The sequence below is a fragment of the Gracilinanus agilis genome, chromosome 6, assembly GCF_016433145.1.
Source record: "Gracilinanus agilis isolate LMUSP501 chromosome 6, AgileGrace, whole genome shotgun sequence".
NCBI classification, from domain to species: Eukaryota; Metazoa; Chordata; class Mammalia; order Didelphimorphia; family Didelphidae; genus Gracilinanus; species Gracilinanus agilis.
The window spans coordinates 237,653,604-237,676,237 of record NC_058135.1 but is presented as its reverse complement, the minus strand read 5'-3'; the positions used below and the strand labels follow the sequence as shown (position 1 = coordinate 237,676,237).

The following is a 22,634-nucleotide window of genomic DNA, read 5'->3' as shown; positions in this document are numbered from 1 at the left end:
TCCTTCCTTCCTTCCTTCCATCCATCCATCCATCCATCCATCCTTCCTTCTCTTTTCTTCCATCAGATAATGGTTGTTCCTTAGAATATGTTCTTGTCTCTGCTAGGGCCTTTCTCCTCCCACCTTAACCTTTTTTTCTGGGCATTGTCTTTTGACTTCTTTGATGGTCACTTCCAAGAAGTGTGACAGGATCCTGATTCAGGAAATAGGCCTCTAGATAATTCAATTCAGGAGAGATAGATCTTGGTTAGAAGCTTGTATGTGGTACAGAAAAATCTGTTTTTGAAGAAAGAACCAGGAAGGAATATTCTACTTTTGTCAAATCATGCTTTTGGGAAGCCAGGAATGGAAACATTTATGGCATAGTATTAGATTCCATCAAGATTATTTTTCATGAATCTGGTTAAAGGAAACATGTAATTGATACTTGGCATTTTCTCAGCCTGTTGGAATAAGCTATAGGTAGTCATTATAAATATACAGATATGCATATATATGTATATATTTTGGAGGAGGGCGGGTCTTTACCTTTGATTTATAGATGTGGGGAACTCCTGATATGAAAATTTCCTTCACCAATGCCAATCTACAACTTTTTTGTAATTTAGCCTTGGGGAAGGGGAACAAGCATTTATTAAGTACCTACTATGTGCTAGGCATTCGGCTAAGTTATTTTAAATCTTATTTAATTAGAGAACTTCCTGAGTCACTGAGAAATTATTCCGTCTCTATATAAAAGAATCAGGACTTAAACTCAGGTCTTCCTGACTCCAGAGATGGCCCTCTCTCTACTCCTCCACCATGCTAGCGGTTGTCAACATGACAATAAATAAAAATAAACTTTTGTAAAGCCTTGGATCATATATTTCCTGGTAATTGAATAAGACCAGTTAGGTGTTGTAGAAAGAGACCTGGCCAATCAGCCACAGGATATGGGGTTCTAGTCTCAGTCTTGCCATTTGCTTGCTGTATGATGGGGCTAGGGATGGGTTCAGAGTTAAGTCTATTTCTTTGTGTCCCAGTTAACTCATTTAGCTGGGCTAAATTAATGTCAAAAGTCTCTTAATGAAAAATATTTTTAAATTTTGCCTAGATAGTTGAAGGTAAAATTCCAAAAGTTCTGATCATCAGCTAACTAGCTTTGTGATACTGGGCATTTTAATTTCTAGATTTCATTTTCTTTTTCTATAGTATAGTAGAGTGCCAGACTTGGAGGCAGGAAGACCTGAATTCAAATCCTGCCTCAGATACTTATTAGCTTATTATTATTATTATTAACCCTGGGCTAACCTATTTTCACCTCAGTTTGTTCATTTGTAAAATGAGGACAATAATAGCACACTCTCAGGAGAAAGACAGACACAGAGAGGAAGAAGGAGAAAAGGGGATAGAAAGAGACAGAGAGAAAGAGAAAAAAGATATAGAGAGACAGACAAAGAGGAGAAAAAGAAAAAGGAGAGAAAGAGAAAGGCAGAGACACCCACACAGAGAGATTGATTAACCCCCACCTGGGCACACAAAAGACTGCTACATCTGAGAGATGTTTGGAGTTGATTGAGGAGGTATCAGATTTGGAGAAGACTTAGTCCTTGCCCTTTTGAATTCTATAGCCTAGCGAGGGGATAAGACGCACAAATGCAAAACACTGTTGATATACCTTAGAATGGTTCCCAGATCTAGAACTGGAAGGGGCCTCAGCGGGCTTTTAGTCTGATCCTCTAATTTGATAGCTAGATAGCTCCAGGAGGTTGTGACTTGCCCAGGGTCTTGCAGAGAGTAAGCATTAGAGATGGGCTTTGACTTGGGGCTCTTGATGCAGGGGCTAGTCTAGTGTTCTTTCCGCTGCATTAAATGCCTCTGAAGCGTGTCAGGATAACACAGGATAACAGGCTCTTGGTGAGGGCCAAATTGAGAAAGGTGCTGATCAGCAGGGGCCACAAGGGAAGGCTTCATGGAGGTGGTGGCTATGAAGTTGGGCTTTAAGACTGGAAGGAAAAGGGAGCAGAGGGGCACTCCATCCCAAGCAAAGATAATGAGCCCTGGAGGGACATGGTTAGTTGGAAGGGCGGGAAGTTGGGCAGCTTGGCTGAAGTGCAGTGGGATGAGTGGGTAGGTGGTACATCTGGTGGCAGATAGGGGTGAAGAGCCCTGAATACCAGGCTGGACCTGAGTCGACAGGAGGGTGACCTTGAGGCTTCCTAGCTTCCTAGCTTGACTAGCCTAACCCCACCCAGGGCCAGTGGAGGGTGGATGGGGGCTGGGGACAGACTGGGGGCTGCCCACCAGGAGGGGAGAGCAGCCTTGGCTGCCATGCCTGGGAGGAGCAATTCTTGTATGTCACTGAGCTCTGCCACTCCTCCCTCCGTCTCGGCTGGCATGCTCATTTGTTTCGGGATCCTAGGTGAAATACAGCCTTTAGTGGACTCTGCAAGGCGCTTGTCAGACGATTTCAGGCTTCTGCAGTTCTCTGAATCACTGGAAAATGGGCCCACCCACCCCCCATCCTTCATGGGACGGCCAAAAGGGGCATCTTTAACCCTCACCCTGCTCTCTCCCTCCTTGCCTGAGTCCTGGGGATGGGCGCATGCCGCCCTCTGCAGGTCCTAGTTTGAACCGATGAAGCCAGGCTGGGCTTAACTTTGCTCCTGTGTCCTGTGCCCCCACAGAAGTACATCCAAGAAGCCAGGAACATGGGCAGCACCATCCGGCAGCCCAAGCTGTCCAACCTCTCCCCCTCGGTGATTGCGCAGACCAACTGGAAGTTTGTGGAGGGCTTGTTGAAGGAGTGTCGCAATAAGGTAAAGTCCAGGGCAGAGTGTGAACGAGTATGTGTGTGGCACTGGGTGGGGGGCTGTTTGCTGTCTTTCCTGATTGGGTTTAGGGAGAAAATGAAATTTGCACCGAGTTTGGGCAACATGTATTAAGTGCCTACTGTATGCAATGCCTTGGACAACATAAAGAAGACAACATTACCCCTGTCCTCAAGGAGTCTTACCGGCTTATCTAGTAGGGAGATGAAACTCTAGTTTCTTGATTGGTGTCTAATTTGATCATGATTACATTTCACTAATTGAATTTAATTAAACGAGCATCTATTAAACACCTGTTTAATAGCTGTCTAGGCAAAGACAAAATGTAAAGTAGTCCCTGCTCAAGAAGGATCCATTTCTGATCTCAAGCAATCAGTGAGCCTTTTTTTTTCTGCACATACAAGTTAATTCAAGATCATTGGAGAGGAAGAAAACACCAACAGCTAGGAGAATAAGGAAAATGTTCTCTTGGCATCTAAACTGAACCCTGAAGGACATGCCTGATGGGAAGATGGCGAGAAAAGAGGGCATTCCCAGTGGGGGGAAAAGCCCATGAAAAGATCCAGAGAGAGCAGGTTCGATGCTCAGTTTGGAGTGGGTCACTGGCTAGAACATGAATGCATGTGAAGGTATTAATGTGAAATAAATCTGGGACTCAAGCTAGGCTGAAGCCAGACTGTGAAGGATTTTTAAGTGCCAAGGTGAGACTCCAATTTCCATGACTTTTCATCTTGGGTGGTTCTCATCCATCCAAATATTTCCATAAATTTTCCAAAGGAGCATCTATCTAGTAGGCAGGAGACTTTTTTCTAGTTGTTTTCCTGGCTTGAGATGACCAGTGTATAATCCATTCTGACCATCCAGTGTCTCATTTTCATGACATCACCTTCGCCCCTCATTCGTTCATTCATCCAAGAAACATTTGTTAAGCCCTACTTTTCAAGGCAATAACCAGCATTTATGAAGTCTTTATTCTTTTGATTTGCAAATATCTCCCTCCCTCCCTCTTCTAGTTCTGAAATGTATTTTTTTTGGTATTATAAAAGCATGATGGCGGGTAGCTGGGTGGCTCAGCATTGAGAGCCAGAACTAGAGACTGTAGGTTCTAGGTTCAAATCTAGCCTCAGATACTTCCAAGCTGTGTGACCCTGGGCAAGTCACTTAACCTCCATTGCCTAGCCCTTGCCCTTTTGTCTTAGAATAGATACACAGTAGTGATTCTAAGTTTGAAGGTCGGGTTTAAAAAAAATAAAATAAAAGCATGATGACTATTTATAGTCGTGCCATAAGCAGTTTCTTGTCTTCAACAGCTCAGGTCTCATTTTGGACCTGGCCTTATAGACTATGGGGCAAGAAGAGGCTTTGGACAAGCCTTGGGACTTGCTTATAAAACTTGCCTAAAATACTATTTTATTAGAATTTGTAATTCCACTCCATGATTATGTTTCTGCCTTTTAAGACCTTAAATTAAAGTATGGAGGAATTATTTTTCTTCTTTACAAAAAAAAAATATACAACTTAAAATTTTTTTTATTTATATAAACTCATTTTAAAGAATAATTTGCTTTTGTTTATACATTGTGTGTGTGTGTGTGTGTGTGTGTGTGTGTGTGTGTGTGTATAAATAAAGAAAAATATGCCCAAGGAGGCATAATGTACAGCAAAGAATCTTCATCTGTGAGTTAGGGTACCTTAGTGGCATCTTGGATCTGCTGTTAGTAATCTTGGAATGGGCACTTCCTTCTTTTGGACCTCAGTTTCTTTGTCTCTCTGATGAAGGAGCTGGTCTAGAGAGGACCTCTGTGGTCCTTTCTTTCCTTAACATTTTTAGCTATCCCTCAGACTCAGAATTGAAGAGTTTTGCTCAATTATGTTCAAAAAATACATCTTTGAGCTATTATAGTATATTCTGTGCCACTGGAGGGTCTGTCTGAGTCCTCAGGGGAGAAGGTATCAGACAGTGAGGAAGATCAGGGTTGAAGAAGGCATGAGAGGTAGATAACAGCCTCAGAGAAGTTTAGGGATGGCCAAGGGAATTCTGTCCCTGGGTGGAGGGGTGAACTGGATGAACTCTAGCTCTTTCCAGCTTTGAAAAGGCTGATTTTTCTATGTTTCAAAGCTTCCTTAAGCCCTGAGGGGAATTTGTAGATTGTAGAATGTTAGTGATTGGTATTGGGGTGATAGTGGGAACCTGAGAGATCATGTGGTCCAGGGCCCCCAGTTTCTAGAGGAGGATCCTGGGACCTGGAGACCCCAGGGCAGGGATCTACCCAAGATCACCTGGCCAGTTAGTAGTGGCAGCAACACTGGAACTCATTTCTCTTGATGCTTGGCCCAAAGCTAGTTTGAATAAGACTCTGTGCTAATTGCCAGCAACCTTTCTCCTCACTCAGACTTTTTGGGAGATGCTACTTGTGCTTGTGGGGGTTCAGACGCTGTCTGTGTCCCCCCCTGTGCCTTTCCTTCCCACTCGCAGGTCTGCTAGAAGTAAGGGCCATTTCTGTGTGCTTGCAGTTTGCTGATTCTGATATTCTCACTGTCATTTGCCTCATAGACCAAGAGGATGCTGGTGGAGAAGATGGGCCGAGAGGCTGTGGAGCTGGGGCACGGGGAAGTCAACATCACCGGTGTGGAGGAGAACACCTTGATCGCTAGCCTCTGTGATCTCCTGGAAAGGATCTGGAGCCACGGGCTGCAGGTCAAACAGGTAAAGAAGCAGCCTGTTTTTATACGGTTATAATTAAGATGACTTTGAGAGCTGCCAAATGCTTCGTGAGTGGGAAAGATTCTTACTAAGTAAGGGCGGGTGGTCAGGGAAGGCTTCCTAGAGGAGATGGCATATGATTTGGGCTTTTAAGGAAAAGGAGGATTTTCCAGAGAGGCAGCTTGTTGCAGTGGATAAAGGACCAAGCTCAGATCTGGGTTCAAATCTTATCTCTAGCTGTATGACTTTTGGCAAGTAACTTAACCTTCCACAGCTTATACTCTGCTGGCACCGTCTCTGAGAACTTTAATGGCTTCCATGCCCCTGCCAGGCAATGAAGAAATAGGGGGGGAAAGGGAAAGCTGCTCTTATCATTGATTACACTACTTCTGGTCCACCCAGTGATTTCACATTCTCATTTGATCTCACCACATTTCTATGAAGTGACTAGCATAAGTATTGTCTCTTTTTAAAAACAGGAGAAATGAGGCTTAGTTCTGGAGGCCCTCAAGGAGCCATATGTCCCCTGGAATTGTATCAGAGGTCCTGACCTGTCCTGCCTGCCTTATTGTTGTTGGGCAGCAGAAAGTTGTATCTCTATACCTGGGATGGCTATCCAGGGACCACATCCTCTGGCCTTGAACATGGGCCGGAAGGGAACACCCAGGACTGAGCTAACATGGACTGTTTGCGTTGAACTGAATTAGGTTTGGGTGGGACCAGAGATTTAATTTTGTAAGATTCTAAATCTTGTAGGAAAATCTAATTTTCTTACTTTCAGCCATTAGAAAGTCTTCCAAATTTGCTTATCGGCTCTGGGAGTAGGGAGGGAAGAGGGGAGGGAAAGAATAATGAATCACGTAAACATGGAAAAATATTTTAAAAAATAAAATGAAAATTTTAAAAGAAAAAAAAAATCTTCTAATTGCCAGCATGGTGAAGAGGATTAATCTCTGACTGGGTTGGAATTTCAGAGCTTTATGGGATACTTGGCTTTTTCTCCCCAAGGAGCGGTTTGGGTTAGATGAGGTGATTCATAAGGTCTCTCTCAGCTTGTAGCTACATCCTGGGAGGGGAGCCCAGCCTCTGCTCCCTACATACTTCAGCAGGCACACGCCATAGCTGCCAGAAAGAATCTTGGGTCTGTGCTAATAGTCCAGGGCAGGGGGCGGGGGGGGGGGGGGGAGGCAGAGAGAGAGACAGACAGAGATAAGAGAGAGATAGACAGGGAGAGAGAGAGACAGAAACAGAGAGAAAGAGGGACACAACACACACACACACACACACACACACACACACACACATAGAGAGACAGAGACAGACAGACACAGATAGAGAGAGAGACAGAGAGATAGCGACAAAGAAGACAGAGGTAGAGAGAGGCAGAGACAAGAGAGAGAGACAGAGTCAGAGAGAGATAGAGACAAAGAAGATAGAGGCAGAGATGAGAGAGTCAGACAGAGACAGAGAGAGAAATAGAGAGAGACAGAGAAATAGAGACAAAGAAGACAGAGATAGAGATAGTGAGACAGAGAGAGACAGATGTGTGTGTGTGCGTGCGTGTATGTGTGCGTGTGCATGTGCATGCGTGTGCGTGTGTGTGTGTGTGTGTGTTTATGGAGAGAGAGAGAGAATGAGAATGAGTGTAGGTGCTCTCAGATTGCACCCTGCTGGTCCCCTGGGTGACAGACCGTAGGATAACTCACTCGGAAATGCAGCCCCTTTAACCTACTCTCTCAAAGCCTTTCCTTGGAATTCCAAGGGATAAAAGGCAAGGCTCCCCACTCAGTGTCAGGTCACTTCTTTTGCTGGATTGTTCACAGAGACTCAGGATATTTAGAGGTGGAAGGGGCCCCTGCAGCCATCTAGTCCTACTCCTGTCTAAAAGGATTCCCCACTATGGCACAGACGATCAATGGCCATCTGGCCTCCATGTTGAAGCCCTCCAGTGTGGGACTTTCCTGGACTCTAAGGGGAGAATGTGTACGTATGTGCATGTATAGTAAAGCCCAACAGGCTCAGATTCCTTTCATCTGACCAAAATTAGTGTGAACTTAAGATTCTCTGCTTTCCAATTTTTACACTCTATTCCAAATTTTTCCAAATTCCAATTATTCCAAAGAAGCTTTGAGTTCCTTTCTTGGTCTTTGATTCTTTGCAGTTTGGAAACTAAGCTTTCATCTCTGCTGTTCTTGTCTGTCCTTCAGGGGAAGTCAGCCTTGTGGTCACACCTATTGCATTATCAGGAAAATCGACAAAGAAAGCTGACGTCAGGAAGCTTGAGTACCTCAGGTAAGGCGATCTCTTCTTTCTAGGAAAGAATCTATCGTTTGCTAGCTGTTTGGTTGTTAGCCAAAGTCCTCTACCCTCCCTGGGCATCAGTTTCCTCATCTGTAAAATAAAGGTTGGGACTGGATGGCTTTTGAAGTCCATTTTAGATAGAGACCTCTGATCCTATGAATCTAGCTGCTGCTGCTTCTTTTAAAAACCCTAACCCCAACCCTCAACCTCCTCAAAACCCTACCTTCTGTCTTAATATCACTACTGTGTCTTGAGTTCAAGAGAGAAGAGAAGAATGGTCTAGGCCAGTGATGGGCAAAGTTTTTAAAGAGGGGGCCAAAGGAAAGGAAATGCTCATCTGTCTGTTTCTAAGGCAACTCTTTCGAAGTTAGAAACTGACTCATTGTATTCGTCAGATTAGGAATAATGTTGAACCACTGGATAGAACATTTCAGGGGGCCACATCTGGCCCGCAGGCCGTAGTTTGCCCATCACTGGTCTAGGCAGTGGGAGTTAAGTAACTTGCCCAGGGTCATGCAGTGAGGAAGTGTCTGAGCTAAATTTGAACCCAGAACCTCCCATCTCTGGGCCAGGCTCTCCATCCAATGAACCACCTAGCTGTCCCCCCAGCTTCTTTAAAATAGGGATTGTTTCATTGTGTTTCTTTATCTAATGGCCTAGCAAAGTGCTAGTGATATAATAGGGTGCTTAGTAAATGTTTAGTGATCGATTGGGTTAAATAAAATACTCCAAATCAGATCTTTGCTTCCAGGAAGCTGAAAAGGCTATGAAATGTTTTCTGAATCAAAGGGCCCACAGATGGAATTCACTGGCATCATAGCCAGTATTGTGTTTTCTTTAATTATAGAATAATAGTAATATCAATAATATTAGTATAACAATAGTATTAGTATAATAAATGTTTGCTGGATCATATTAATAGCAATAATTATATAGTAATAAGAAGGCTAACATTTTACCCTTTCTTTTAAAATTACAAAATATCTTTATCTGTCATCTGATCTTTATGATGACCCTGGGAGATTGGTATTGAAACCTCATTTTAGAGAGGGAAAAACTGAGACTCCATGGAGTAAAAGAAATTTCCCAGGCTCACCCAGGGAGTAAATGTTGTACAGCAAGGGAGAAGTATCCAGCCTGGTCCTACCTTCATGGAGGCTCAGTGGTTAGGGTGCTAGACCAAGCATCTAGAATATTTAAGTTCAAATCTGACCTCAGGTCTTACTAGCTATATGGCCCTGGGCAAGTCACTTAACCCCTCATACCTCAGTTTCCTCCTCTGTAAAATGAGGATAGTAATAGCACCTTCCAGGTTGTTGTGGGGGTCAAATGAGATAATATTTAAAATAGCTACTTTGTAAAATATTTAAATAAAAAAATTCTAAATAAATAAAAATATTTAAATAAATCAAACAAAAGAAATAAATACAAATGCTAGCTATTACTACTGCTGTTATTATCATTAATAATGTACCATTTGTACAAAGATGCCACATATACACAAGAATATGAGAGAATACATGGGGCAAAGGATTTATCATCCAGACAAAGTATACTCTTAAGAAAATCTGGGGATGGATGAGACCCTCGTTACTGAGCAGTGGGATAAGGGAAGAGTTCTTGGAATGGGTGGCACCTGAGCTGGACCCTGAAGGTAGAGAGAGATTTCAGCAGGCAGAGACGAGGAGGGAGTTCATTCATTCCTGGGATAAGGAATTGCCTGTTGGAGTGTTTTCAGAAATAGGTAGAAAGATCTAATGGGATCAGGGACTGGTGAATGAGGCGTATTCCTTTCGGATGGAAAAAAAGAACACATGAGGAGGAGGAATGATGTGTAAAAGAATGGTAAGACTTTAAATGCCAGACTGAGGGACCACTAGTTTATAGTAGAGCCCAAAAGGAGAGACAGGATGAGGTCTGCACATAAGGAAAAAGAGATAGACTGAAGAGGGGAAGCCTGGAGGCAGAAGCCACTTAGGTGGTGTTTGATTATCTGCACATCTAGGTAGATGTCTACATGTGTACATGTATATAAACAAACATTTATGCCCCCATTTTGGTCAGTGAGTTACTCTCCAAATCTCCTTGGAAATGCTCAGTTGGTTGAGTCTTGTTTTTAGGCATACTCTTGGATTCAGAACGGAGGAAATCGGATGCAAGCTCCGCCATGCCTCCCCTAAGGATCTCCCTCATCCAGGATATGAGGTTTGTTTGCATTCACAAAGGGTCTTGGGTAAGATACTTAGCGTTCTGTTGAGCAGCGTGTGGTCCAGACTAACCTGTGAGGCTTTCTTTGCATTATCTCCCTCCCGGGAAATTTATTTTTTAGGAGACTTTTGTAGGTTTCTTTAGATATTTGGGAGTTTTTGTTTTTAAATTTCTTTAGCAAAACTGTAATATCTTTAAACATAAAAAATATCTTTATTAAAACTGTAAACTTGTTAGAAAGTAGTATATTCCAAGACCTGCAATAGCTTTTAGGAGCAACTTTGAGCTACTGAAACAAGGCAGTTGGGTGCAGAAGTGGCCTTTCACCCTTAGTGGCCCCTTGAAGCAACATCTCACAATCAACAAACATTGAAGAACTTTAAAGAGTGGAGAGGGGTCTCACGTGGGCACTGTTGGAACTTGCCGTCCTTCCCTCCCTTGGGGACCACTGATGTAAGTCTTCTTTCCTTCCAGGCACATCCAGAACATCGGGGAGATCAAAACTGATGTTGGCAAGGCCAGGGCATGGGTTCGGCTGAGCATGGAGAAGAAGTTGCTTTCCCGGCACCTGAAGCAGCTGCTTTCAGATCATGAACTCACCAAGTAAGAAGAACCTGCATGGCCTTCCTGGAGGGAAGACAGATGATGAGTGTGAGGCAGAGTCAGAGGATGGGAGGGATGGGATCAAGAAGTCTGTGGGTGAACCCTTCTCCTAGGGCTGTGCACCCTCTGCTGTTGTGTTCTAGTTTTGTGTATTGGTTTTGCAGGGTCTCCTTCTCTTCTCCCATACCCCATTCACAGTGAATTCTGATGCAGAATTCTGTCTTTTCATTCTGTTTTCCCCAAGATGTAGCAGGGATTCTATTCAGGTGTGGGAAGATAGTCTCCAAGAACTCTTAGAACTTGAGGATTCTGTGAATGGTCTTGTCCAGGCAAGGGTACAGAGTTGAAAGTGTATTATAGGAGAGCCTAACTTTTTTTTTTTTTTAAACCCTTATCTTCCATCTTGGAGTCAATACTGTGTATTGGTTCCAAGGAAGAAGAGTGGTAAGGGCTAGAGTGACAATGGGGGTTAAATGACTTGCCCAGGATCACACAGCTAGGAAGTATCTGAGGTCAGATTTGAACCTAGGACCTCCCATCTCTAGTGCTGGCTCTCAATCCACTGAGCCACACAGCTGCCCGAGAGCCTAACTTTTTACAAGAGTACTTTATAAATCAATAAACTGATCTTTAAGAATTAAGAATAGCATGATTTGGTAGGTCTTTATACCCACATGAAAATTCAGTTCATTTTTTTACCAAGTTCCTATTTACCAAGTGTCCAGGGAATATGGCATTGTACAACTCATTCTTGGGAAATGAACTATCAGAAATCTGTTTAAGTACCTTTTTTTTTTTTTTTAATAACCTTACCTTCTGTTTTAGTATCAGTTCTAAGACAGAAGAGCCAGGGCTAGGGTTAGGTGAATTGCCTGGAGTCACATGGATAGGAAGTGTCTGAAGCCAGATTTGAACCCAGGACCGTCTGGTCTCTAGGCCTGGCTTTCAATTTACTGAGCTATCTAGCTTTCCCCTTAAATTCTTAAAAAAATTTTGTTTTGGAGAAATAAGTTTTAGGGACTATGAATGGCAAGATAAGAATCAATTCTATATCCTACTCAACAATAGATAGTCTAATCTTTGCTTGATGACCTCCAGTGAGGGTAAACTCACTGCCTTCCCAAGTTATTCCAGTCTCCTTGCAGGTGACTCTTAAGTGTTCAGAAGTATTGCCTTACAACAAACCTAAATTTGCCTTTTTCACAACTTCCACCATTACTGTCCATTCTGCCATCAGGACCCTGGTAAAACAAACCTAATTTCTTTCTCTTCCATGATAAAGCTCTCAAGGAAAGAAAAAGCTACAGAGTAAAAGTTGAGGGCTCCTGGCGCTGTTGAGAGAGAGGAGTGTGGTTGGGTTTTACTACATGTTCATTGGTGGAAAGAGCTGGTGATGTTGAAAGATCTTCCCAGGTCAGAAAGTGGGGCCAAATCTGAGATGATGAAATTTAATATGGAGGAGTGTAACGTCTTCCCCTTGAACCCCAAAAGACAACTTCTTCAAATATAAGAGGGTGGAGATATTGCTTGACAACAACTCATCTAAAAGAAGATGGAAGAGGTCTGGTGGCCCAGCCGTACAGTACAAGTCAGCAGTGTAATATAGTGGTCAAGATGATGGGGTCTTAAGCTGCCTTAAGAGAGAGGTAGTCTTCAGGATTGGGGAGATGATAGTCCTATGGGACTCCTTAGACCCTATTTGGGATATTGTATCCACTTCTGGAGATCCCATTTTTAAGAAGGACATTAATAAGAGAATGTTCAGTGGAGGCAGCCAGGATGGTGAAGGATGACTTGAATAAATGGAGATATTTAGCCTGGAGAAGGGGAGATTTGGAAATAGGGGAGGAGAGGCAGGACATGATAACCAGCTCCCCACATTTGAAAGACTTTATCATGGAAGGAGGACAGGGAATAGGTTTGTTCTACTGGGCTCCAGATGACAGAATGAGCAGCAGTGGTGGGAGTTGTGAAAAGGCAAATATGGGTTTGTCATAAGGAAATACTGGTGAACACTTAAGAGTCACCCACAAGTGGAAGGGGGCACCTTGGGAAGGCAGTGAGGTTCCCACCATTGGAGTTTATCAAGCAAGGACTAGATTGCTACTTGTTGAGTATGAGGGATTCCATTCAGAGGTGGGAAGATGGCCTCTGAGGTCTTCTAGATCTTGAGGATTCTGTGAAGTTTTAGATTGTAGAAGAGAACCCTGGGGAAAACCTGATTACTTTTTCATTGATCTGAAGGAAGGAGTCATGTGGCATGGTAGAAAGGGATCCTGGCCTGGCACCTCCTGTCTGGGTGACCCTGGACAAATCTCTTGGCCACTTGGAGCCTCAGTTTCCTCTTCTATAAATGAGGGCATTATCCTACCAGACTTCCAAAGTCTTTTCTAGTATGGCGATTCCTGGAACACTACAGTGTGACCCTGTTTCCATTGTAGTCTTTAAGGAAGACAGAGACCAGCTGAGGGCAGTCCTGCCTGTTCTTACCCTTCAAGCAGTTTGAAGGTCTTTCCTCCTCGAGCTGGTCAGATCCCTGGTCCTCTCGAGCCTCTGCTATCTCCCCAAGGCTGATGTGTGGCCTTTCCTTGGCAGGAAGTTGTACAAACGCTATGCTTTCCTGCGCTGCGATGACGAGAAGGAACAATTCCTCTATCATCTCTTGTCCTTCAACGCCGTGGACTATTTTTGCTTCACCAATGTCTTCACGACAATCAGTGAGTAGTTCTTACCTCCTGTCCCTGCTCCGTCTTCTTGGACCAACTTCTGGGCAGCTTCTCTCTCATCCTTTTTTTCTTCTTTTTCTAAAAAAAAAAAAAAAAAAAAAAAGGCAACCTGTTGGCCTTTTGGATTTTTGTGTTTGTATATATTTATGTGTGAGAGTATATTTATATTTGTGGTGGGCAGTGTGTATGTATGGGTGTGTTGTGAGCGTGGGTGTATATGTGTGTGTATGTGTGTTCACACAAATGCACATTTTCCATACCCAGCTGTTTGTCCCAAAAACTATTCAGCTTGACCCTGTTCTGGTTGGTGAGATCAGCATGCTGCCAGTATGGTTCTGGTTGTTTCACAAAGCAGGCCAGGGCACTCTCAGTCTCCGTCTGGTGGCAAGGGCACCGTTCAGACCCGGGGCACTTCCAGACTCTGGAAGGAGGGGGTAACAAAGCTAAGAAGCTTGGGTCCTTTTAAAATCATGCAGCACACCTCTCTCATTTTGCAAAAAAGTGTTCTGTGGCCTTGCCTTCTCTGAGGAAGGCATGGATGACTTTGGACTGAAAGGGTAAGAAATGCACGTAAATTTGAAGGAGGAGGAGACAGGAAAGACTCGGGTTCTAGTCAGTTTTTTTTCTCCCCTGTAAAAGGGATAGGATGTTCTGAGGACAAAATGAGATGATGAGAACGTTTTGGAAGCAAAGTTACAAACTTGAGTCAAATGAAGAATAATAACAGCATTACTAATATTATTTGAAGATATCCACTGAGTTCTGGGATTTAAAGCAAGTATATGAATGCTGAAATCTTCAGGTTCTGGAAGGAGACTCTAGTAAAGGGATTTTTGATCTGTAGTGCTTGAACTTGAATGAATGAATGAATGAATGAATGAATGAATGAATGAATGAATGAATACACACACACACACACACACACCTCCCTTCACTATATTTCCATATAAAATTGGTTTCCTTTGTAATCTTTCGTGCTTTATATTAGGCATGTATGCTGAGAAGGAATCCGTAGGCTTTACTACAAAGTGGTCCATGTCACATAAAAAGCAAAAAAACCCCAAGTGCTTGCATTTTTCCTTATGAATCAGCAGAATCATGAATTTTCATCTCTTTTCCCTATGAGGAAACTCATCGTTTGGCCCAGACGTTTGCTAAGATTAAAATTCTATGGAGACTGTATCTTAATGTATATGTATTTATTAAATAATTTTAATAAGCAGGTCAGAAAAAGAAAAGACTTCAGTCACCTGTGGTTGGCTGTCCCCTTCGGCATGCCTCCTCTAAGCGCTGGCACTCTCCTAGCCTCCTTCCTTGAGTCAGGGGTGCAACCACACTATGGAGGCACCAGTGCCTACCTAACCATCTCCTGTGATTCGGAGGAAAAAGAGGAGTACTTCCTTTCCCCAAGCCTCCTGGTGACACCCCTTTTCTGAATCTGTTTTGGCAGCCTCTGTCCTCAGTCCGGAGCAGAGACAAATGTCTAAGTGGCTCCTGGGCACCAGGGAGCCTCACTCTCCCCAGACTGTGCCTACCTCTCTCCCTTTCTCAAAATAGTTTGCTGATTAATAAGCACCAGGCTTTGTTCTTAATTCTGTCAAAGGGTGGGACTGAATGGCAACCTAATTCAATCAGAGAATGGGCTATTTTCAAACTGAGTATGAAATGTTCCTCTTTTAAACTTTAAAGTCAGTCTTAGGGTACCAAGAAAATAGAAAAGGGGTGCAGGCTAGTGTTAAATTCTCACACATATCACCACCACTAACTAGCTTTGAGGAGCTCAGGAACTCTAGGGCCCTGTGAAGATCTTTAAACTCCTACCTCCAGTTTTAAACCATAAATAAAAATAACTAACACACATTGTGCTTTAAGGTTTGCAAAACACTTTAGGATTCTAGGATCAAAATTGTACAGTTGGGAAGGACCTCAGAGGTTATCTTTTTTGTTCTCATTTTTATAGATGGGAAAACTGAGGCCAAGGAAAGTTAAGTGTAACTTAAGGTCACACAAATAGAAAGCATCAGAAGTAGAATTTGAACACCCAGGTCATCAGACTGTAGATAGTCCTTTATTTGATTCACAACAACCCTGCAAAGTTGGTACTCTTATTACCCTTATTTTCCAGATGAGGAATCTGAGAGGTCAAATGACTTTCTGAGGGTCATTCAGTTAGTCAGTGTCAGAGGCATCATTTGAACTCAAGTCCCTTGTCCAGCATTCTGTCCACCACCCTGCAGTCTCTCCTTACCCTACCAGCATGGAGCTGGGGATGAGCCAGAGGTGTTTGCCATGAGTCAGATCTGTGTGCTTGTAGGATGCAGCCTCGTTCCCTGAGTTCTGATGATCGCTGTTCCCAGGAGGGAAGAAGCCTCCCCTCTCTTTAGCTTCTCTGCTCTGAGTTGGACCCTCGGAGCTGAGGACCCTCTGCTGGGCTCTCACAATGCTGAACACCGCAGTGGGGGCTCTTTGCTCTCCCCTCCTTGGCTCCATGGGGCAGGGGCCACCGCAGGGTGCCAGGGTCACCAGGAAGGGCAGGCCATGGGGCTGAAGGGGTCTCCCTCCCAGCTTAGAGTAGTGTCCCCCGGCCTGACTCCAGCCTAGCCTCAAAAGCCCCCCATGTCTTCTTCCCACACAGTGATCCCGTACCACATCCTGATTGTTCCTAGCAAGAAGCTGGGCGGCTCCATGTTCACGGCCAACCCTTGGATCTGCATTTCAGGAGAGCTGGGGGAGACGCAGATCCTTCAGGTCCCCCGGAACGTCTTGGAGATGACCTTTGAGGTATGTTCTCAGGAGAGATCATTGAGTCCTATGGTTGATGAGGGAAGAGGAATTGTGATCTTTGGGCTGAAAGCCCAACAATTATATGAATTGGTCACGGTCCTAGGCACGCTCTCCCCTGTCCATCTCCAGTGAGCCACGTCCCCCCTGGGCAGTGACCCTGAGAATAAAGCTGATGACCCCCCCCTTCGGTGATTCTGGTGGGGTCCTTTCTGTCCAGTCAGGACAAACAGGACCCGGGTATGGTACGCCACCCCAGGGGATCCGTATGGTTCATGCTGCTGTGTGGAATACGTGCGCATACCCACGTGTCTCCCTTCATACACTTTTCCCCACCTCAGTGACCCACATAGCTTCGTCGGGGGCTGGAGCAGTGGCTTTCCAAAGCAGGGGTGGCCGCCTTTGTGACAGGTTACACCCTGCCATTTGGGGCCCATTTCTACGGGGCCCCAGTTAGGTCACTGTCCCCACCTTCCTCTTTTTTTTACTTGGCAGTACCAGAACCTGGGGAAGCTCACCACTGTCCAGATCGGCCACGATAACTCGGGGTTGTATGCCAAGTGGCTGGTGGAGCACGTGATGGTCCGAAATGAGATCACAGGACACACCTATAAGTAAGAGCGTCCCCGGCCCCACTCTTCTGGGTGGGATGTGACTGGAGGGAGGACCCCACCTAAACAGGAGCGGGAGGGCCTAGATATTCCACTTGGAGGACCCCCGGGATCCTTCCTCCGCATTTCCTCTTCTATGATTAAGGAAACGATCACACGTGCTCTGTGCCTCGCCAGGGTCTCGTGAGGGACGTCCTTTGTAAGCCTTAAATCGCTATGTTGAAACGGGAGCTGCCGTTGCTCTCCAGTGGCTGAGGAGGGTTGGCCGGGCCCCGGACGTCCATGCCCATGGGTGTATGTGGGTGGGGGCACCCGCGGCATCTCCTCGGTGACTCTGGCATGCCTGCAGGTTCCCCTGTGGCCGGTGGCTGGGGAAGGGGATGGATGATGGGAGCCTGGAGAGGATTCTGGTCGGAGAGCTGCTCACCTGTCACCCAGAAGCAGATGAGAGGCAGTGCCGAACGCCCCCTTTGCAGCAGTCACCCAGCATGATCCGGAGGCTCGTCACCATCTCTCCCAGTAACAAGCCGAGTAAGTTGCAAGGGGAGGGCTTGGGCCCAGCTAGCCAAGAAGCCTTGAGCCTTTCCTTGTCTGCAGCCATCCCACAGAAGCCCTCTAGGCCTGGCCTTGTTCTACAAGGCCCCCATCCCCGCTTCCTTAGACATCCATCCATGCTCTGTCTCACCCTCCAGGGCAAACACTTTTTCTCCTTTTACTGAGGAGGGTGGACCGGGCACTCTTTGTTTGGTGTGGCCAGAGGCCAGGCCTGGAGAGGAAGGCACAGAGCTCTGGGGTGACTGAAGGTAGCCTACCCAGAGGCCTTCACTCCCCTTCCATTCAGCTTGCCATGGTCCTTAGAGCTCCCTGCTGTAAGACTGCTGAGGAGAGCCTCAGGCTGGGCCTGTGGGTGGCTCTTGGTCCTTGGGGTTTTGTTGCTTCCATGTGGCCTTATCGTTAACCCTGGCCCTTTGCCTCAGTTTCTCTTTCTGGCTTGAGGCTTGCCCCAGGATGACCCTTTTCACTCTGAATCCTATGTTGCCGTGGCCTGTGTTGCCGGAACTTTTCCCCTTTGCTGAGGTCGTGGCATTCCTCAGATCAGATACCTTCATCCTGAACGAGAGCAGCCCTGGTGTCCTCTGGGACAGGAGGTGGGGGGAGGAGAGGGAGTGACCCCCAAAGGAATGAACCTTGACTTTGGTTCTGTTTTTTGTAGAGCTAAACACAGGACAGATCCAGGAGTCCATTGGGGAGGCTGTCAATGGCATCGTCAAGCATTTCCACAAGCCAGAGAAAGAGGTGAGACTTCCCTAGGTGGGTGGCCTGGGAGCTGTGGGAGCAGAACTGTGGGAGACTGAGGGGACACGGGGAAAAGGAGGCCTGACTTCAGAGGGAAAAGACCTAAGTTTGAGGCCTGCCTTTGCCCTGGGCCAGTGTGGACAAAATGACTTCCCTGTCTGGAAGCTCCATAAAACGAGACGCTGGATCTTCTCCACCACACAGGACTCCGCTCACAATAAGACACTCTTACGGAGGAAGTTGTTATTATTATTTGTGTTGGAGCAGCTCATGTTGTTGATGGGGCTTTCTAGACCGTGTCAATGGCTTTAGTATTCTTGGTCTAGTTGCTTCTCTGCCCCTGGATTAGGAGGGCAGCAAGTTTGGGGGTGAGCAGTGAGGGGAAGAAGAAATTATCTCATTGTGCTCCTCAAGAAAGAGACAAGAGCGAGATCCCAAAGTCCAGGGGAGACACAGCTCCTGCTCATCCCCTCAAGCCCCCCACTAGGAATTCCTTTGTTTCCCAGCCATTCTCGTGTGGTAGCCTTGTGGGCTCTGGAGGCCACCGTAAGTTTAGGGGAGCTCTGGGCCTTGCTGCTCAGGCTTAGTCTTGCTGTGTGCCTACCACCTGCCTGATGTTGGTTGGGGCTCCACAAGAAGACAAGGCATCTGTGGGACCAACGGCTTCCTGGTTATTTTGCAGCGAGGCAGCCTAACGCTCCTGCTCTGTGGCGAGTGTGGCCTTGTGTCTGCCCTGGAGCAAGTCTTTCAGCATGGATTTAAATCACCTCGACTCTTCAAAAACGTCTTCATTTGGGATTTTCTGGGTGAGTTGAGGTGAGGGTCACAAATGATGGGAGGGGAAAGTAGAAGATGGTGTATGTAGGAGGACATTGCAGGCTTGGATTCTTTGTTAGCTGCCTGGGCACCATTTAATTGGCTACATGTGTGTGTGTGTGTGTGTGTGTGTGGTCTGTCTGTCTGTGTGCATGCCTGCATGTGTGCATTAGGAGAAGGATTGGGGGTGGATCACATCTTTTTCCTCTAGAGAGTTACAGATCCATAGGGGAAAAAAATGAATAGGGTTGGGGAAAAGTAATTAAAAAGTACAAGATAAGGTGCTCAAAATCAGGGACTGTCTCCTTTTTGATTCATAACTGTAGGATGTCACCAAGTTCCCTTGTTTGAGATGGCTGAGAAACAGGGAAACACCGTGTCCATCCCCAAGCTGTCTTGGCTGGGCAAGAGGTGTCCTATTAGGCATTTAATGTTGGTGGTTTAATTATATTGAAAAAGCAGCATTTTTCTTTTTAACTCAGTTCTTCCCCTCCTCCTCATCCTACCAAATAGGGCCAGGTAAAGACCTAGAATTTAGAGACCTGACTCTGTCCCTCTCACTGGGTGACCTTGGGCAACTTCCTTGCCTTCTTTGGGCATCAGTTTCTTCTGTAAAATGAAGGGACAGAGACTCGATGAGCCCTAGGAACTCTAGAGACTTCCAGTGCCTGTGCTTTATGGTTCTGCTTCTTTTAAATAAAAAGCATTTAGGGGCAGCTGGGTGGCTCAGGGGATGGAGAGCCACGGCCCAGAGATAGGAGGTCTTACATTCAAATCTGGTCCCAGACACTTCCTAGCTGGGTGATCCTGGGCAAGTCATTGCCTAGCCCTTACTGCCCTTCTGCCTTGGACCCCAATACTTAGTATAGATCCTTAGAGAGAAGGTAAGGGTTATTTAAAAAATAATTAAGGACAGGAAACACAGAGCTATTTAAAGTTATTTAAAGAAACATTTCTACATTAGCTAGGATCTCAGCACTGTATTTTGTCTACCTATTCAACAAATGGAATTAAACCACAAAAAGTTATGAAGCTTCTGGGGAGACAAAGACAAAAACAATCCTCATCCTCTAGGAATTTAGCTTGGGGATGGGGGTAGGTGGAGACTGTGATAATTGTGACTGATCTTTTAACATTTATCCAATCAAAACCCCTTTTACCCATTACAAGGCCCAACATGGGCATAGATAAATAAATGCAAAGCCTGAGAGACAAGGTAAACGTAACGCATATCAATAGGCAGAAAGTTAAAATAGACAACAATGACAATAATAATGTTTAATTCACTTTGAACCATTTTAATTAATTTATTTAGAATATTTTCCCATAGTTACATGATTCCTCCCTCCCCTCCCATAGCCAATGAGCAATTCCACTGGGTTTTACACGATTCGTTGATCAAGACCTCTTTCCATAAATAATAATGTTTAAAAGTCAGGTGTGGCTGTAGTTAGGAGGAAAGGGGTCTAGGATTGGGTGGGAGGGATGGAGATGGGCAGACGTCGGAAGGGTGGCTTCTGGCAGGACCACCCCAGAAAGGCCGTGCCCTGAGGACGAAACCTTCTCATCTTCTTTAAAGAAAAAGCACAAACGTACTACGAGACCCTCGAACAGAGCGACCTCGTCCCTGAGGAGAACTGGCAGACGAGGGCCAGAAACTTCTGCCGCTTTGTCACGGCCATCAACAACACCCCCCGCAACATTGGCAAAGACGGCAAGTTCCAGATGTTGGTGTGTCTGGGAGCCAGGTAAGCCCTGGGTCGGCCAGGGAAGAAGCCCCCTCTGGAGGGCGAGCTTTTGTGCCCGTGAGGCAGCTCTTTAAGAATGGAGCTCCAGCTCGGCTGCAGATGCCAGAAAAAAAAAGTTAACGTTGACCACCCCAAGAGGCCTTTTTCATGGGTGGTCATTTCCCGAGTGCGTGTGGGCAGGCTGCTATTTTATCCCTATCGGAAAGGCATCGTGAGGGCTCCTGGGATGCTTCCTCCTGTCCCCAGGACGTCCCTGAGGTGGTCTTCTCTGTGGGCCTGCTGATGATCCTAATTCACCACTTTCTCCTTTTCCTTTTCTCTCTTTTTTGGTGTGGCCAGAGATCACCTGTTGCACCACTGGATTGCCTTGCTCGCCGACTGTCCCATCACGGCACAGATGTACGAAGACGTGGCGCTCCTCAAGGACCACACGCTCGTGAATTCCTTGATCCGAGTACTACAGACTTTGCAGGAGTTCAACATCACGCTGGAGACGTCCCTTGTCAAAGGGATCGATATCTGACCCCGTCCTAGGGCGAGGGGTCATCCTTGGGAGCCGCGGGAATGCCGGGGCCCGGCCGCAGGGACCCAGCCCCCTGCGAGGAACTCGGACTTTGCATCCTGAAAGAGACTCCCCGCACAGTGCAGGAAACGGATAGGAGGTGTAAACTCGATGTAAAAAAGAAAAAAAAGAAAAAAAAAGAGGATTTTGGAATAAATAATCTATTTTAGAGTCTATTTGCAGAATTGCTTTCACACTTTCATGTGAAAGAGAATGAAGGGAGAGATGAGTCTTGAGCAGCTTATTTTCAAGCTGTGGTATTTTCCATACGTCCGGTGACCCTTTGGGCGTCCTTAGAACTTGGCCTTCGATGGTCCGAAAACTCGGTGGCCGCATCCCATTGCTGGTACTCGTGAGGACGTTTTACCTTCTGGTCCTGGCTCTGCCACGGACTGGTCGTGTGACCCTGGCCATTTCCTCTGTCTGGGCCTCAGTTTCTTCATCTGTCAAATGAGGGGCTGGTCCAGATGATCTCTAAGGTCCCCCCCCAGCCCTGACATCCCGTGATTCTGTGATTCTCTTGTTTTCTATATTCACACCATCACCAACGTGTGCTTGGATGGAGCCCCACTCCCGGCGAGCTGGCCGGGGAAGCGCCCCGGGCCCCGCTGGGTTTTGTTTTCAGTCACCTCAGCCCCCCTTTTCCTTTCCTTTTGGTTGTCAGTATTATTTGAGGAGGAAGAAAAGCTCAGACCCAGGTCTGGGGACAGAGCGCGGAGCAGAGCTTCTCCTGGCCCGCCGCAGCGCCTGCTCAGGAGGAAACCGAGTGTGGCTTTGGACCGCCGTGTCGTTGTGTCTAGTTTTTAATTTTATTTATTTAACCTTCCATTGTGTGTTTTGTAAGTCTTTTTTTTTTTTTTTAATTTTTTAAAGAGGTGAGGCCTCTTACAGTCTAACTGCTCTGTTAGCGTTGATTAGCGGCTGTGCCATTTCTGTTGTTTTGGGCAGTTTTAGAAACCAGTGGTCATACAGCCCACATCAATAAAACACCTGGAAACTAAACCTGCCTGCATGCCTCGAGCTTGTTGGAGGGGGCAGTGGGGAGATGGGAGGGCCTGGGTTCAGATTTTGCCTCTGTTCCTTCCAATGAGTGTCTTTTGCTTTCTTATCCCTAAAAGGAGAAGGATAAACTAGGTGGCCTAGAAGGTCCTTTTTCTGGTTCTGAGCCTGGGACCTCAATGATAGAATGTTGGAGCTGGATAAGGGTGTAGGATGCCAAGTTTAGAAAGGGGGCCTTCATTGGGGCATAATAATCAAAAGAACATAGATTTGAAGTCCTAGGACCTGGGTTCAAATTCTGGTTTTGTTACTTGACACTCTGAGCAGGTTACTTTTTTTTGGTTTAATTTTTTAAACCCTTTCCTTCTGTCTTAGTATCAGTTCTAAGGCGGAAGAACAGTAAATGCTGGGCAATCAGGTTCAAGTGGCTTGCCGAGAGTCACACAGTTAGGAAGTGTCTGAGGCTAGA

General features: G+C 45.8%; 1 protein-coding gene across 3 annotated transcripts in view; it reads left to right on the top strand.

Annotated features, from left to right (window-relative positions):
- The window catches only part of DENND5A (DENN domain containing 5A), a 90,506-nt gene extending 68,338 nt beyond the window's left edge, over nt 1-22,168 (top strand). For 2 of the 3 annotated variants that reach the window (XM_044681567.1, XM_044681566.1), the window contains 13 exons: nt 2,667-2,798; nt 5,365-5,517; nt 7,722-7,806; nt 9,936-10,020; nt 10,498-10,626; nt 13,222-13,343; nt 15,988-16,133; nt 16,629-16,747; nt 17,094-17,275; nt 17,958-18,040; nt 18,723-18,846; nt 20,436-20,604; nt 20,944-22,168. In XM_044681567.1, coding sequence (XP_044537502.1) covers nt 2,667-2,798; nt 5,365-5,517; nt 7,722-7,806; nt 9,936-10,020; nt 10,498-10,626; nt 13,222-13,343; nt 15,988-16,133; nt 16,629-16,747; nt 17,094-17,275; nt 17,958-18,040; nt 18,723-18,846; nt 20,436-20,604; nt 20,944-21,127 — 1,713 coding nt within the window. In that variant the 3' untranslated portion in view covers nt 21,128-22,168. The remainder of the gene's footprint in view (nt 1-2,666; nt 2,799-5,364; nt 5,518-7,721; nt 7,807-9,935; nt 10,021-10,497; nt 10,627-13,221; nt 13,344-15,987; nt 16,134-16,628; nt 16,748-17,093; nt 17,276-17,957; nt 18,041-18,722; nt 18,847-20,435; nt 20,605-20,943) is intronic. The other variant, XM_044681568.1, reaches the window with a different exon arrangement.
- Nucleotides 22,169-22,634: the final 466 nt, after the last annotated feature.